Genomic DNA, 17022 nt, shown 5'->3' on the forward strand with positions numbered 1-17022 from the left:
TGAGATCTAATCTTACTGCATTGTGGTCAGAAAAGATGCTTGGAATGATTTCAATTTTTTTTGTATTTACCAAGGCTAGATTTATGGCCCAGGATGTGATCTGTCCTGGAGAAGTTTCCGTGTTCGCTTGAGAAAAACATGAAATTCATTGTTTTGGTGTGAAATGGCCTTATAGATATCAATTAGGTCTAACTGGTCTATTGTATCATTTAAAGTTTGTGTTTCCTTGTTAATTTTCTGTTTAGTTGATCTATCCATAGGTGTGAGTGGGGTATTAAAGTCTCCCACTATTATTGTTTTATTGTTAATTTTCCCTTTCATATTGTTAGCATTTGTCTTATATATTGCGGTGCTCCTATATTGGGTGCATATATATTTATAGTTGTTATATCTTCTTCTTGGATTGATCCTTTGATCATTATGTAGTGTCCTTCTTTGTCTCTTTTCACAGCCTTTGTTTTAATGTCTATTTTATCTGATATGAGTATTGCTACTCCTGCTTTCTTTTGGTCTCTATTTGCATGGAATATCTTTTTCCAGCCCTTCACTTTCAGTCTGTATGTGTCCCCTGTTTTGAGGTGGGTCTCTTGTAGACAACATATATAGAGGTCTTATTTTTGTATCCATTCAGCCAGTCTTTGTCTTTTGGTTGGGGCATTCAACCCATTTACATTTAAGGTAATTATTGATAAGTATGATTCCATTGCCATTTACTTTATTGTTTTAGGTTCGAGTTTATACACCCTTTTTGTGTTTCCTGTCTAGAGAAGATCCTTTAGCATTTGTTGGAGAGCTGGTTTGGTGGTGCTGAATTCTCTCAGCTTTTGCTTGTCTGTAAAGCTTTTGATTTCTCCTTCATATTTGAATGAGATCCTTGCTGGGTACAGTAATCTGGGCTGTAGGTTATTTTCTTTCATCACTTTAGGTATGTCCTGCCATTCCCTCCTGGCCTGAAGAGTTTCTTTTGAAAGATCAGCTGTTATCCTTATGGGAATCCCCTTGTGTGTCATTTGTTGTTTTTCTCTTGTTGCTTTTAATATTTGTTCTTTGTGTTTGATCTTTGTTAATTTGATTAATATGTGTCTTGGGGCATTTTGCCTTGGGTTTATCCTGTTTGGGACTCTGGGTTTCTTTTACTTGGGTGATTATTTCCTTCCCCATTTTAGGGAAGTTTTCAACTATTATCTCCTCAAGTATTTTCTCATGGTCTTTCTTTTGTCTTCTTCTTCTGGGACTCCTATAATTCGAATGTTGGGGTGTTTAACGTTGTCCTGGAGGTCTCTGAGATTGTCCTCATTTCTTTTAATTCGTTTTTCTTTTTTCCTCTCTGATTCATTTATTTCTACCATTCTATCTTCTACTTCACTAATCCTATCTTCTGCCTCTGTTATTCTGCTGTTTGTTCCCTCCAGAGTGTTTTTGATCTCATTTATTGCATTATTCATTATATACTGACTCTTTTTAATTTCTTCTAGGTCCTTGTTAAACCTTTCTTGCATCTTCTCAATCCGTGTGTCCAGGCTATTTATCTGTGATTCCATTTTGATTTCAAGATTTTGGATCATTTTCACTATCATTATTTGGAATTTTTTATCAGGTAGATTCCCTATCTCTTCCTCTTTGTTTGATTTGGTGGGCATTTATCCTGTTCCTTTACCTGCTGGGTATTCCTCTGCCTCTTCATCCTGTTTATATTGCTGTGTTTGGGGTGGCCTTTCTGTATTTTGGCAGTTTGTGGAGTTTTCTTTATTGTGGAGTTTCCTCACTGTGGGTGGGGTTGTACGGGTGGCTTGTCAAGGTTTCCTGGTTAGGGAAGCTTGTGTTGGTGTTCTGGTGGGTGGAGCTGGATTTCTTCTCTCTTGAGTGCAATGACGTGTCTAATAATGAGTTATGAGATGTCAATGGATTTGGAAAGACTTTGGGCAGCCTGTATATTGAAGCTCAGGGCTGTGTTCCTGTGTTGCTGGAGAATTTGCATGGTATGTGTTCCTCTGGAACTTGTTGGCCCTTGGGCAGTGCTTGGTTTCAGTGTAGGTATGGAGGCGTTTGATGAGCTCCTGTCGATTAATGTACCCTGGAGTCAGGAGTTCTCTGGTGTTCTCAAAAATAAGGAATGCTTCACAAAATTGCATGTCATCCTTGCGCAGGGGCCATGCCAATCTTCTCTGAATCATTCCAATTTTAGTATATGTGCTGCCAAAGAGAGCACTATGTAGTACTTAAAAAAAAAAATTGTGCAAATACATCCCATTCTGCTTACAGTGAGGAAGATGTGATAAGCATTTGATTCTTCTTCAGTTAACTTCTCCATTTGTTCACTGTTCTTTTTAAAGTCCTCATTACAATAGAACAGGTTTTAAAGAAACTTGTTTCTACAGCTGAAGCAGATGATGTCTCAGAATTTCAGGTGTTTTTTTCCTTCAAAGGGAGTATTGGTGGCTGAGTATTCCTAGAAGAATTCCATTTCCTCTGGAAAAATATTCTTTCTGAATATCAGGAAGAAGGAATTTGGTCCATAGGATAACTTACTAATTAAGGAACATGAGCTTTAGTACCATCGTTCAACCATAATTTTGTTGTTGATGATTACAGTATTATCACAGATAGATCTGATATCTACAGGTGTCAGGCAGTGTAAAAATTCTGACATTAACAGGGATAGCGTATGTGGATCTGTTTGCTGGGGTTACAAACCTCGTTTTTCCTGTTTGTACTTCATTGCACCAGATAGTCTAATAACTTTTAAGCCAAGTTTTAAAGCAGTTTTACTAAAGATCTTAAGTATCTATTTTCTGTCAAAGAAGTATTTGTTCATAGCTTTAAAGGACAAATAATCCAAATCAGTTTTTAAGGAAATACAGTTTTTAAGGATTTATAAGCCCCACCATCCATAACTAAAAGGTGCCCCCACCCCCCACAAGGTACCAACAGCTTTCAACACATTTAGCTGTTTCTTTTGGAATTACCAGTGTATTTCTAAGTGAATTCCATACTAAAATTCTAGGATTTTCAGTTTAGATATGACTCATGGGCCTCTTCTGAAAGATAAAGATTGAAATTTTATGGTGCCATTTCCACTCACATTTTCTCTCCCCCATTCTCCTAGTATCATTCATTTATGTTCATATGACTTAGTAAATATTTTTCACAGATGAGCCCTGACTGACTTATTTTCATGGACAAATGGCCTATATTTTTATTCCCTTGGTTTTGTTTTTTGGATTTATTTTGGTTTGTGTTTTGGAAGAATATCTACCGTTTATTCTTCCCCCAAACTTTCTGACAAAACTGCGAAGAACAGTTTTGGTATTCAGTTTGGTTTTCCCCCTGGGAAACACCTTTGCTGAGGCACTCATTCATCCTCCTCTTCCAGTTCTGAACTGGCAGTTCTCTCACAGGAATCCTGGGAAGACCTTTCTGCCCACCTATTGAATGGGAGCTCTTGCGTGATCTTGCCTTTTCCTCCTGGTTGGTTTGCTCCTTCATTTTGTTGAAACACTTCTGCCAGGAGCTTCCTAGTACAGGAGCACTAAACCTTTCATTACTTTACATGCCTAACAGTGTATTCACTCCACTCTCATATGTTCATAATTTGGTTACACTTTAGTTTGAAAATAGTTTTCTTTCAAAATTGTAAAGACTACTTTCCAGTATTACCCTTAAGAAGTCTGCTTACATTCAGATGTCTGCTTCTCCACATGTGATTTATTTTCAGTGGAAGCTTTTAAAATCTTCTCTTTATTCCCAGTGGTCTGAAATTTCTTGATAATACTTCTTGATATAATTACATTTTTTTCCCTCCTCATTCATCATGTAGAGCATTTCATAGGCTTTTTGAATCTTAAACTCTAATTCTTTAGTTTTGGACTTCCAGAAAAGTATGTTTCTCGTATCCTATTTTCTTCCTGTTCTCGTTGTTATCATTCACAATAAGGACTTTACTCAATTATCTACCCATCTTTAACTGTGCATCTGTATGATACATGAAAATCATTCACTGAATGATGAATGAAATGATGAATGACAATCATTCATTGAAAAGACTGGAAATTTTGGATACAGACTAGACTTGCTGATGGTTTTGTTTCATTATAGGATTATTCACTGAGGATCTGACCTTACCATTAGCTAGGCTTAACTGTTTATTCTGAGATGAATCCTCCAGTCATATGCCTGAAGAGAGAAAGGTTAACTACTTACACTCTAGGAACCGGACAAGGAGAGAGAGTAAGGAATATTGCTTATTCAATATGATCTATTTGATTTATTCTCTGTCATCAGTCCCTTACCATATTCTTATTCTACTGTCCCCTGAATCTCTCTGGGTCAGTCTCTCCAGAATAAGGTATCTTCCCTCCTGCCTAGGCAGCAGTGGTCGTCTGGTTGCATAGGATAAAGGCTATGTCTTTGGTATCTACACTATACATTTCACCTTTCAGAGGTATCTAGTACCTCCAATTCCTAAGTTGTTTCTCAAGTTCTGAAGGGTAAATCTGCTTGCTTTTTATTGGCCTTCTCTCATCATGTCATTAGGTTTCAGATTTCTATGACCTGTTAAGATGGTTACCACTTGACATCTGCTTTCTATCTTGAACATTTTTCTTGCCATCTTTCTTTTGCTCTTCTTGAGGTTTTACACCTTTATATTTTCCCCCAACCCCATGGACTGTAGCCTGCCAGGTTCCTCTGTCCATGGGTATACTCCAGGCAAGAATACTGGAGTGGGTTGCGATTTCCTTCTCCAAACACCTTATTTTTATTCCTTTCTTACCATCTTATTAGGGCTTTGGAAAGAATGCACATAGGGCCATATATTCAGTCTTCCTTAAGTAAACCAGAATCTTTTCATATTTTTCTTTATAGCAAAAGATGATGGTTCTGAGTCACCAAAAGAGCAAGATAAACTTAACAGGTAAGTTTTCCTTTACACAGTTCTATGCCAATTTATACACTAAAAGAACTATTGACTTAAATTGTATTTTCATTTTTTGACTTAGAAAAATGATTTCATTTAAATATATCTTCCCTTCCAATACCTTTTAAAAATGATTTTTTTCAAGAAGAATGTGAAAATCTTGAGTTCTTTCTAGACTATTTCATTAAAATTGGATGTAGCTATATTAGTTGCCTAGACTTTTTTTAATATAAATTTATTTATTTTAATTGGAGGTTAATTACTTTATAATATTGTGTTGGTTTTGCCATACATCAGCATGAATCCACCACAGGTGTACATGTGTTCCCCATCCTGAATCCCCCTCCCACCTCCCTCCCCATACCATCCCTCTGGGTCATCCCAGTGCACCAGCCCCAAGCATCCTGTATCCTGCATTGTTCCTGAACTGGCAGTTCATTTCATATATGATATTATACATGTTTCAATGCCATTCTCCCAAATCATCCCACCCTCTCCCTCTCCCACAGAGTCCAGCAGACTGTTCTATAGTTGCCTAGTCTTTTATTTTTTATTTCTGAAAAGGAAAAACAAGACCATTGTCTACATTATAGCCCGACCATTATATATCATAAAAATCCAAGCAGTTTAGGGAAAGAATAAGTCTTGGAGCAAAATTGTGAGAGTTAGGTTGCAGCCATTGTACCCTTGGGAGACCACCTGAGAGTGTGACCTTGAACACTTGGACAGGTGTAGGTTCTGCAGCTTTTAGGTTCTCTAACATTTGCCATCAGCCTTATTTTAATAGTCAATCAGACTGTTTCTACATAGAAAATAGCCAATTTACTACTGCTGAAATAATACTTATTCTGTCTTGGTTTTATACTGTACATGCTCCAAAACAAGGATCCTCTTAGTGGATTAATAATAGTAAAATGTTCCCAAAAGACTGAAATCAAAAGGAACACTCAGATCCGGACTCTGTCCCAGAACGTGAGACAATGTTATACCAAGGGGCTCTCTGCCTGGAAGTGTTAGAACCTCAGAATGAGAAGACCCAGAGCAACTGATAAAATGGTTAATTGGAACATGACAGCAAGAGCATTGGCCTTGTCTGTCCCCCAGCACTGAGATGAAGCCCAGCCAGTAGCAATGGTGGCATTTGTCTCAGGCAGGAGCAGGAAGAAGGGGAGACCCTGTTACAGGGAGGAAACTTTGGCCCTTTGGTTCTTTGGGGCGCTGAGTCCCTCATCAGACAGGCAGCAGGGTAACCAGACAGCACCATGAGGATCCAGCACTGATCATAGGACTATAAAATCTGGAGCCTGGAAGAAAGAGTTCACTAGAACTGTGTTCAGAAATGACTCAAGAACCATGGTGAGATCAACTTGCATTTGTTATTTTCTTGGAAAATCAAGATTCATGACATTGAAAGGGAAAAAAAGAAGTGAAAAGTTGGGAGAGAATAATGTCTTATACCTATAAGTACCTACAGTGAGATTCTAGGCAGAGGGAATAGCTAGGGTATTGACTAATTGAGTATTGGATGTGAGCAAGGTGTGTTGGAGGGCTTCCTAGGTGGCTCAAGTGGTAAAGAATCTGCCTGACAATGCAGGAGGTGCAGGAGGCACCAGTTCGATCTGGGTCAGGAAGATCCCCTGAGGAGGAAATGGCAACCCGTTCGAGTAGTAGTCTTGCCTAAAGAATCCTATGGACAGAGGAGCCTGGTGGGCTCCATGGGGTTGCCAAAGTTGGTCGGAACTGAGCATGCACACAGATGTGTTAGAGGATCAGAAAGAAGCCCACTGCAGTTGGAACACAGCAAGAGGGAAGAAGAGATGGGTAGGGGTGGAGTAAGAGATGTAGACAGGGCTTTATAAACTAGGTAAGGAATTTGCGTTTTATTAATCTTGCAGTGGGAATTGGGGCACAACTGGACAGCTTTTAAGAAGAGAAAGGTGTAATCAGATTTACATTTTAAAAGGACCACTTTAACTGCCTCCTGGGGGACCAACTGTGAAGGATCTAAGGTGGAAACAAAAAGAATTATTTGGTTACTTTAGTAGACCAGGGGAAAGATGCGTGGTTTGGGCTAGGGCTAAGGGGGTAAATGTGGAGTGGGAGATAAGTGGATGAAATGGCTGGATTCAAGGCTTTAGCTTGACCTTTTTGGGGCAAGAGAAAAAGTGGAATCAAGGATTAGTAATAGATTGTGATTTGAACTGGATGGGTACCACAGTGACATATTAAGATGGGGGAGATTGGAAGATCACACTACTGGCTTAAACTAACAATCCCAGTTATTGATGAAGCTGTGATTGTACTGTAGTGCTCTTATGTCGCTATGCCTATTGACTGCCCACAGCCAGTTCAGAACACAGTTTAGCAGTTTCTTGTCATGTCTAAGGTTCACCTGCCCTCTAACCCACTCCTAAGTATTTACCTAAAAGAAATAAAAGTATATATTAACAAAAGGCTTGTACAGAAATGTTCATAGCAGATTATTTGTAATATCCCAAACTGAAAACAACTAAAATTTCCATCAGTAGTCAATATTGTATATTCAGCAGTTGCATATATAAATAAATTATGTTGTATTTATAAACTGAATACTCTCAGCAATAAAATTGTTGATACATGCAACAACATGGAATAGGAATATAGGCATTATGTTGAGGGGGAAAAAAAAACTCAGTAATAAAAGAGTACATGCTGTAGAGTTCAATTTGTATGAAGTCTAGGACAGGCAAAACTCATCTATGGTGATAGAGAACTGGATCAGTGATAACCCAAAGTGTCAAGGGAGCTTAACTGGGAAGGGGCAGTCGGGAGCTTTCAGGACTAGTGAAAACATTCTGTAACTTGTTTGGGCTTATGGTTATGCAAGGGCATGCTTTTATAAAAACTCATCAATCTGTGCTCTTAACACTTGTACATTTTATTGAATGTCAATTATACTTTAACAAGGCTAATTTTAAAGGTATTCGACTAACTTTACAACTCTACTAAATCTAAAGTTACTTCAAATAAAATCTTTTTTAAAAAGGCATTCAAACTCTTCCAGTAAATAGAGACAGTGAATATGTCACCAAACTTCGAAACTCTGATTCTAAAATCAGAATTCATTACAAGAAAGGAAAATTATAGGTCAGTAGTCTCATAAACCTGAAATGTATAAATCCTAACCAAAATATTAGCAAATTAAACCCACTGATATATAAAGAAGGGATAGTACATGATGACTAAGTGAGCTTTGTTTCAGGAAAGCCAGATTGGTTTAAAATTTGAAAATCAATGCATGTAACTCAGTTAGCCAAATAAAAGAAAAATAAAAACATAGAATTATCTGTCTTAATCTAGAAAAATCATTAATACTCATTCATGATAAAAATTCTCACTAAACTAGGAATAGAAGAGACTTTCCTTATTTCAATAAAGGGAATCTACAGAAATCAAACCAGTTAATCCTAAGGGAAATCAGTCCTGAATGTTCATTGGAAGGACTGATGCCGAAGCTGAAGCTTCAATACTTTGGCCACCTGATGCAAAGAACTGACTCATTGGAAAAGACCCTGATGCTTTGAAGATTGAAGGCAGGAGGAGAAGGGGATGACAGAGGACGACAGTTGGATGGCATCTCCAACTCGATGGACGTGAGTTTGAGTAAGCACCAGGAGTTGGTGATGGACTGGGAAGCCTGGTGTGCTGCAGTCCATGAGGTCACAAAGTGTTGGACATGACTGAGTGACTGAACTGAATTGAACAGAAATCTAACAGCTAACCTCACACTTAAATGTGAAATGTTTAATCCTTTTCTCCTGAGTTTAGGAGCAAGGCAAATATCCACATTATTACTGTTTCTATCTAACACTGTACTGTAGTCCTAGCCAATGCAATGAGGGAAGAAAAACAAAAGTTATAAAATTTGGAAAGAATACAGTAAACCATTTGTATTCACAGATAATACAATTACATACATATTGAAATCCAAAATAATATACAAACTTGCAAGTTTGAAAATTAGTAAGTAAATCTAGCAAGGATCTTAGCTAGAAGATGAATATTAAAAAATTAACTATTTTTATCAACATAAAAATGAAACTTTAAAATACCATTACAACAGCATCAAAATGTAACAAAAGATGAGTAAGACATTTATACTGAAAATCACAAAATATATATGGGAGGATTTTTTTCAATACCTAAAGAAATAGAGATATACAATGTTTACCACTTAGAAAAGACTCAATATTGTTACAGTATCAATTCTTCCCAAATTGTAGATTCAGTTCACTCTCAGTCAAAATCTCAGCAGCCTTATTTTTTTTTTTTCTGGCAATTGATAAGGTGGTCTAAAATGTATCTAGAAATGCAAAAGGTTTAAAATAACAAGGCAGTCTTGAAGAAGAACAAAGAGGATCAACAGTCTCAGAGACCAGGACATACTAGTAAGCTAGAATAAACTGTACTATTATTGGAGCTATTTAGGTCAGATTCCTCTTATCACTGAGGTCCTGATTTAGAGCCGGGGTAAGATCCAGTCCCCACATCAGACCACAGGGCATGTGGGAGAAGAACGGGAGAAGAATGGAACAGCTATTGGGAAGGCAACCACAATATCCAGTGTGACAACCTTCATGTATGTATTATTTTTATTGGACCTGAATCGTAATGAGTATGACTTTGATAGGCTCAGGGGGCAAAAGAGTCTCTAATAGAACTGCTTGTACAGACTTGGATGTGTAAGCCTGTGGTACACTTAGGATCGTCAGCAAACAGTTCCATGTGAATGGAGCCTGTGGCTGTGAGGATGAATGATGGGAGAAAAGGTTGGAAATGGCCAGATGATGAACCGCCTCGAATTCTATGTAAAAGTTTTTAGATGCCATCCTATAGAAGTAGATAACCTACTGTGGCTTTCAAGCAGAGACATAATAACCTGGAGGAGGGAGAGACCAAGGTAGAGCCATCGGATATGACCGGAGTGACTAAGCACATGTGTGCAAGGCAGAATGACAGCTATTTAGAGTTTGCAGGAGAAGAATGATGAGGTACTTATGCAAGGCAATGAGGAGCCCAGCTGACACTGAGTGCTGAGGGGTGCTAAAGCCCTCCTTGACTCTTTTCATGCATCCTTTCATTGAATGTTCACAACCACCACTGGAGAAAATTCTGTCTCTGAACACATGAAGAGGTTATTAGGTAACTTGTTCAGAGTCATACAGCTAATCAGTAATGGTGCCACCATGTTTTAACCCAAGCCAGCTAATCCCAGAGCCTGTGCTCTTAGTCATGATACTACATGACTCTTCATGATTTCTTTGTTGTTGTTGTTGTTTTAGTTGCTAGTTGTGTCTGACTCTTTTTCGACCCCGTGGACTGTAGCCTGCCAGGCTCCTCTGTCCATGGGATTTCCCAGGCAGGAATACTGGAGTAGGTTGCCACTTCCTTCTCCGGGAGATCTTTCCGACCCAGGGATCAAACCAGTATCTTCTACATTGGCAAGCAGTGAGCCATCAAAAAAGTCCTCATGGCTTATTACCTAATTTCTTTTTAGTGCTGAATAATATTCCATTGTCCGAATATACACCACTTAACTTATCCATTCACCCATTGATGGCATCTTGGTTGCTTCTACATTTTGGCAATTATGAATAAAGCTGCTCTAAACATCTGTGTATAAGATTCTGTGTGCACATAAGTTTCCAGCTCCTTTGGGTAAATACCAAGGAGTGTTATTGCTGCATTGTGTGGGAAGAGTATGTTTAGTTTTGTAAGAAACCACCATGCTGTCTTACAAAGAAGCTGTACCATTTTCCATTCCCTATCCAGAGATATTTAAGGATTTAGTCATTAGGCTTTGGCAATGGCTGGGGTGTTGCTTGCATGAAATAGGTCTATCATGATTCTCTTCCTTTAATGATCCTTTTGGTTTCCTTCACTCTCCACCCCCTGGCCCTTAATTGTGAATTGGTTTCTGCCCTTTCTTTTCTAAACACTTATTCTTTTGGAGTTTGTTTTCCCTAATGGTGTCATCTATCAAATTTTATGTTGATTTGACCTAAATCTCTTATTTCCAGTCCCAATTTCTCAATCACACTCCTAGAGGTCATCACCTACAACCCATGTTTAAAATTAAACTCATATTTTACTTCAGTTTCTCTAGACAGTTTCTATTAATAGCAAAAATAACTGGCCTTCTGGGTTTTAGAAGAATATGTGACCCTCAAATACCTTTACTTTTCACACTCTATCAGGCAGCTGATTCAGTCAGTTCTTTAGCATTCTCGTAAATTCATCTCCTCCCCTTTGTAATCTTTGCTTCCACCCTAGTATTGGCTCTCAGGATCTCTTGCCTAAGTTACTGAATTTATTTCCTAACTGGTCCCCTTGCATTTAATCTCTCATATAATCTACTCTGCATGCTAGTGCTAGAGAAAACTCTTGCTCAAACACTGATTTCTTAGTTTACTTGCCTCATTTGAGAACTTCTGATTACTCTCTATCACCTAATAAATCAAGATCACTGAATCAACTCTATCCATTCTCTGCCTAAATTTGAAGACCTATCATTGCCTCATTTCACCTATCTTTTAATTAAATGCCAATTCTTCTGAAATTGGAACTTTTCCCTCTGGTCAGTTATCTTGTTACTATCACCTCTTCCCCCAGCATCCTCTCTATGTAGGCATGAACACACCACACTCCTTGCCATCTAAGCTCTTGTTAATACTGTTTCCCTGGCCTAAAATGCCTCCTTCCTTTGTCCCAGGTCTATATCCAAGTGACTCTTTCCCAAGTGGCTCCAAAATAAAGTTACAGCTCCTTCCTCCAACTTTCTTCCTTATTGCCACTGCCAAAGACAGGTTTTTCACTATAGTCTCCAAATGTCTGTTAAATGATGTGACCATTTATTATGTTAATATATAAAGCTATTCTACTTAATCGTTGAGGTATATATCTTATTTTCCCAACAGGATAATAAATCCTGATGTTCAGTTTAAAATAATGTCTTCTACTTTTTCATATTCTTAGTGCCAAAAATAATACTCAATAAATTCCTGTTACTGGTTGAAACTATAAACACAGGTATTTTTATGTTGTATCTATCCATTAGTAGTTTATCTGAATAATAATAGTAAATAATTATTGTTCTCTTATTTTAAGGGGTTATTTCCTTTATAGAGTTGAAGGTACAGATATTCCCAAGTGTTCAAGGCATTCTGTTTTGTATATTCACACTATACTAAAGTTATACCTTTTAGGGTAATATTTTAAATTATTCTAGGGGAAGAAGAGAAAACCCCTGAAGGCTAACAGCTTGAAATTGAACAGGACACCATTGGGAAGGGAGAGGGTCATGGGTCGTCGTCAAACAGACAGAAAACAATGGAGACGATTGTGCCTGAAGATGGTGTATTTTTTTTCGCTAGACAGTATGTTGACAGTTTCCTTCCTCTTGGGTCATTGTTGTCTGCTAAATGATCTGTGACAGCAGATTGATCACAAGCTTTCTCATGCAGGAGATATAATGCAGTCTTTCATTTTGTTACCTCTGTTGCCAAATGCCGAAACATTTTGTTGGCAAATTAATGTTAGTTTAGTATATCATTTAGTAGTATAAAGCACTGAGTGTAGCTCTGGAAGCAATAATAGTAGTGATTAATTTATCTTCACCAAGTTTCAGGTTTCTACTTAAGTGTGATTACAGATGCAGTAGCACACTGGACAAATGTTAGCCTTAAATTTTAGATGTCCATAATTATTACTTAAATAAAGGAATGCATTAACACATTCAGGTATTGCCCTATTACTTTCAAAATTGAGTCAAATACTTAAGCACCTATGATTTACCTATAAAAATTAATGTTAATAACCTATTGTAACTAAAAATTTGCTTCTTCCTCCAGAGCTAGGAGTTTAAAACAGACCTAAGGTCTTTTACATTTGATGTTTAAGCATCCATTTAAGCCAGTTAATTGATGATTTCACACATCTAAAAAATTATCTGAAAGTAGTGTTTTGTTTATAGAGTATTGAGAATCCCTGCATTCGAAATGTTTGTAGGAAAAAAAGCAGAAATGCAGTTATCTGAGAGTAAGAGACCATTTCATAATTTCTGTTTAACCCTTTGTAGCAGTCTTTGCGCTTCCATTAGGATTTGGTAACATTAGCACAGAGGAAGGAAATGTGCTGGCAGTAATATTAGACAAGAGTTGTTTATTTTCCCTCTTTGGAAGTGATCAGATTTCTGTATAAAAATTAAACTAATCTCAATTCTGGTGTTTCTTGTCTCCTCGTAATAAAAAAGAAATAAAGGTGATTTTACTAAAATTCAGCATAGAAATGTAAGAACGTTGTTTATTGTAGAAAGATAAAATATACAGCTGTGATGCTTTATTTAAAGTTCTTTTTACTGTTAGTCATGAAAGGCAGTTATCTTAAACCTACATTTTTTTCTTTTTATAATATACACATGGATGCACATTTATACTTATTCTTGAAAACTGGTGTGGGCAGATCTTTTTTGTGATTTGCATGTATTAGTGGAAAATTATGTTAGATTCATTTGTTAGAAATAACCATGCTAGAATTTGCAGATCAGCCTAATGTTTTGTGGGGGCTTCCCAGGTGGCACTAGTGGTGAAGAACCCACCGGCCAGTACAGGCATGTGGTGCCCATAAAGAGGCGTGGGTTCAATTCCTGGAGAGTGAAGATTCCATGGAGGAGGGTGTGATGGCCCACTGCAGTATTCTTGCCTGGAGAACCTCATGGACAGAGGAGCCTGGCAGGTTACAGTCCATAGAGGTGCATAGAGTCAGACACAGTTGCAGTGACTTAGCACATGCGCACACACACTAATGGCTTATAACAAAATATCTGTAAGAGTCCACTCTGATAAAATAATTTTAAAAAGCAAGTTTGCATGCTACTCACTGCCCGGTTTTATTTTGTATTTTCAGATCAATTAAATCAGTCTCATTTAGTGATTACTACAAGACATGGTCTGGAATAGCCACATCAAAAGCCACAGAATATTACAGAACTCCATGTAAGGTGATCCAGCCTTGTCTTATTTTGTGGGGAGTGGGGTGGTATATTAATCTCTGAACATTCTTAGCTTGTCTTGCCTTCAAAGACTAATTGACACAAATTTGGAATTTGAGGGTGATAAGCTTCTTTGTTGGCTCCATATACTAATCATTCAATAACTGTTCAGTTAGTCCCTCTTTTGTATAGAGTCCTGGACTAAAGTCTGATGAAAAGCCAGAAGGAAGGATAGACAGTTGGAATAATAAAAGATAAAGTTCTCAGTTCTTTCAGATTTACTTTACTGCCTCACCCCAGAAGGAAGCCTTCAGAGCAGGAGGAAACTTTTAAATTCTAAACACAATTATCTCCAAAGCCAGAGATATTATTAAGTAGAGGAACAGCAAGAAAACCTGGGGCTGCTCAATTATATCAGTCTAGTGAAAGATCATCTGTTACCATCATATAGTAAGAGCTGAAAAGATGGAACGGGAGAGCTGGACAACTTTCTGGTCCCTTTTAATCTAATCTTTAGAGTGCTATTTTCTGATTTGTATCAAAGTGGGTTATCCAGTCTGCAAATGTGACTTTGCTCCAGCTATTCAACTGAAATGGTACATTCTAAAGTTATCAATGACTTCCGAATTCTCAGATTCAGTGATTACTTTTTTCAGTCCTTATCTTACTTGAACTCATATCGGCTCTGCTCTCCTATGATTCCATGGTTTTCCTCTTACCTTTCCAAGTGCCCCTCTGCCTCTTTCCTTAGCAATAACTTCTTCATTCAGTATTCTCTGCCCAGCTCTCTCTGGGAGACATCGTCCATTACTATGGTTTTCATTAGCCCACATGCCAATAATTCCTAAAGCCTCATCTCTAACCAGACTGTTTTCTGAATTCCAAATGCACATTTCCAGCTGTGTAATAAGGTTCAGCTCAGTTCAGTCACTCAGTCGTGTCCAACTCTTTGTGATCCTATCAATCACAGCACGCCAGGCCTCCCTGTCCTTCACCAACTCCCGGAGTTTACCCAAACTCATGTCCGTCGAGTTGGTGATGCCATCCAGCCATCTCATCCTCTGTTGTCCCCTTTCCCTCCTGCCCCCAATCCCACCCAGCATCAGAGTCTTTTCCAATGAGTCAACTCTTCGCATGAGGTGGCCAAAGTATTGGAGTTTCAGCTTTAGCAACAGTCCTTCCAATGAATACTCAGGACTGATCTCCTTTAGGATGGACTGGTTGGATCTCCTTGCAGTCCAAGGGACTCTCAAGAGGTTTCTCCAGCACCACAGTTCAAAAGCGTCAATTCTTTGGTGCTCAGCTTTCTTCAGTCCAACTCTCACATCCATACATGACTACTGGAAAAACCATAGCTTTGACTAGACGGACCTTTGTTGGAAAAGTAATGTCTCTGCTTTTTAATATGCTGTCTGCTAAGTCACTTCAGTTGTGTCCAACCCTGTGTGACCCCAGAGATGACAGCCCATCAGGCTCCGCCATCCCTGGGATTCTCCAGGCAAGAACACTGGAGTGGGTTGCCATTTCCTTTTCTAGGTTGGTCATAACTTTCCTTCCAAGGAGTAAGCATCTTTTAATTTCATGGCTGCAATCACCATCTGCAGTGATTTTTTAGCCCCCCAAAATAAAATCTGATGCTAAGGTACCTCATATCTAAGATATCCCCAAATGAACTCATTATGTTGCCCCCAAACCTCTTCTCCCTCCCTTATTATTTCTCTTGATTAGTAGCAGATCACCATTCTTGCATTTACTTGCCCAGCCAGAATCATGTACATTTCCTAGTCCTCTTTATCTCCCTCTTTAAGTCTTAGTGATTTTATCTCCTGTAGCATTACAAATGTTTTCCCTCTACTCCACCTCTATGACCACTGCCTTAATTTGTGATCTCATCTTGTTTCATCTCATCCTTGTGATAGTCTGGTTTTAAGAGAACAAAATATCACCCCTCAAAAAATCATATCTAGTTTTTTTTTTTTTTTTTTACTGTATGGTATCATTTATGTGTGGAATCTAGAAAAAAACTACTGAATATAAATAAAAAATAGAAACAGAGTCACAGAGGTAAAGAAAAACAAATTAGTAGTGACCAGTGGCAGAGAAGGTGATGGCACCCCACTCCAGTACTCTTGCCTGGAAAATCCCATGGACAGAGGAGCCTGGTAGGTTGCAGTCCATGGGGTCACTAGGAGTCGGACACGACTGAGCGACTTCCCTTTCACTTTTCACTTTCATGCATTGGAAAAGGAAATGGCAACCCACTCCAGTGTTCTTACCTGGAGAATCCCGGGGACGGGGGAGCCTGGTGGGCTGCCGTCTATGGGATCACACAGAGTCAGACACGACTGAAGTGACTTAGCAGCAGCAGCAGTGACCAGTGGGGAGAATTAAGGGGGAGGGGCAAGAGAGAGGTAGAGGATTAAGAAGGACAAACTACAGTTCATAAAATAAATAGGCTACAAGGATATCTAGTTTTAAGGCACAAATAAGAGCAAAAAGAACTTCCCAGGTGGCGCTAGTGGTGAAGAACCCGCCTGCCGATGCAGGAGACATAAAAGGTGTGGGTTCGATCCCTGGGTTGGGAAAATCCCCTGGAGGAGAAATCAGCAACCCACTCCAGTATTCTTGCCTGGAGAATCCTATGGACAGAGGAGCCTGGCAGGTTACAGTCCATGGGGTCACAAAGAACTGGACATGACTGAAGCAACTTAGCAAACAAGAGCAAAAAGAAGTACTAAACGTAATAAATATAAAAATGTGAGATCAAATTATTTCTAAGAAATTACTTGCTCTTTCAGGATGTTGGTTATTAGTTATTTTGTAATTACACATTATCCTCCTCACTGATTCATGGATTAGTGGTTAAGAAAAATAATTTAAGGTACTTTAAGAAATAGTCTTTAGCTACACTATCAGTACAAAAGAGTTTTATTGATTTTGGTACTGGAATACATGAGCATTTACTTCATTTCTAAGATTTTGATTGACTGCTTCTTAGTCAGTTCAGCAAATGCATCTTGAGTATTTGTTATGTAAGAGGCCCTGAGGAGCTCAGATGGGTTCCAGGAGGTGATAACCC

At 38.4% G+C, this 17022-nt stretch overlaps 1 protein-coding gene and 1 non-coding gene across 10 annotated transcripts in view; one reads left to right on the forward strand and one right to left on the reverse strand.

Annotated features, from left to right (window-relative positions):
• UBE2U (ubiquitin conjugating enzyme E2 U) overlaps window positions 1-17022 on the forward strand; it is a 78622-nt gene that overhangs the window by 29523 nt on the left and 32077 nt on the right. For 6 of the 9 annotated variants that reach the window (XM_004002044.6, XM_027970829.3, XM_042249214.2 and 3 more), the window contains 2 exons: window positions 4864-4912; window positions 13859-13947. In XM_004002044.6, coding sequence (XP_004002093.2) covers window positions 4864-4912; window positions 13859-13947 — 138 coding nt within the window. Of the gene's footprint in view, window positions 1-4863; window positions 4913-13858; window positions 13953-17022 lie in introns of all 9 variants that reach the window. The other 3 variants (XM_027970839.3, XM_027970836.3, XM_027970843.3) reach the window with 1 other exon arrangement.
• Window positions 2103-2209, reverse strand: LOC114111064 (U6 spliceosomal RNA). The gene has a single exon (XR_003587191.1). It is a non-coding gene; the product is annotated as a U6 spliceosomal RNA (small nuclear RNA).

Source organism: Ovis aries, chromosome 1 (assembly GCF_016772045.2).
Source record: "Ovis aries strain OAR_USU_Benz2616 breed Rambouillet chromosome 1, ARS-UI_Ramb_v3.0, whole genome shotgun sequence".
Classification (NCBI taxonomy): Eukaryota; Metazoa; Chordata; class Mammalia; order Artiodactyla; family Bovidae; genus Ovis; species Ovis aries.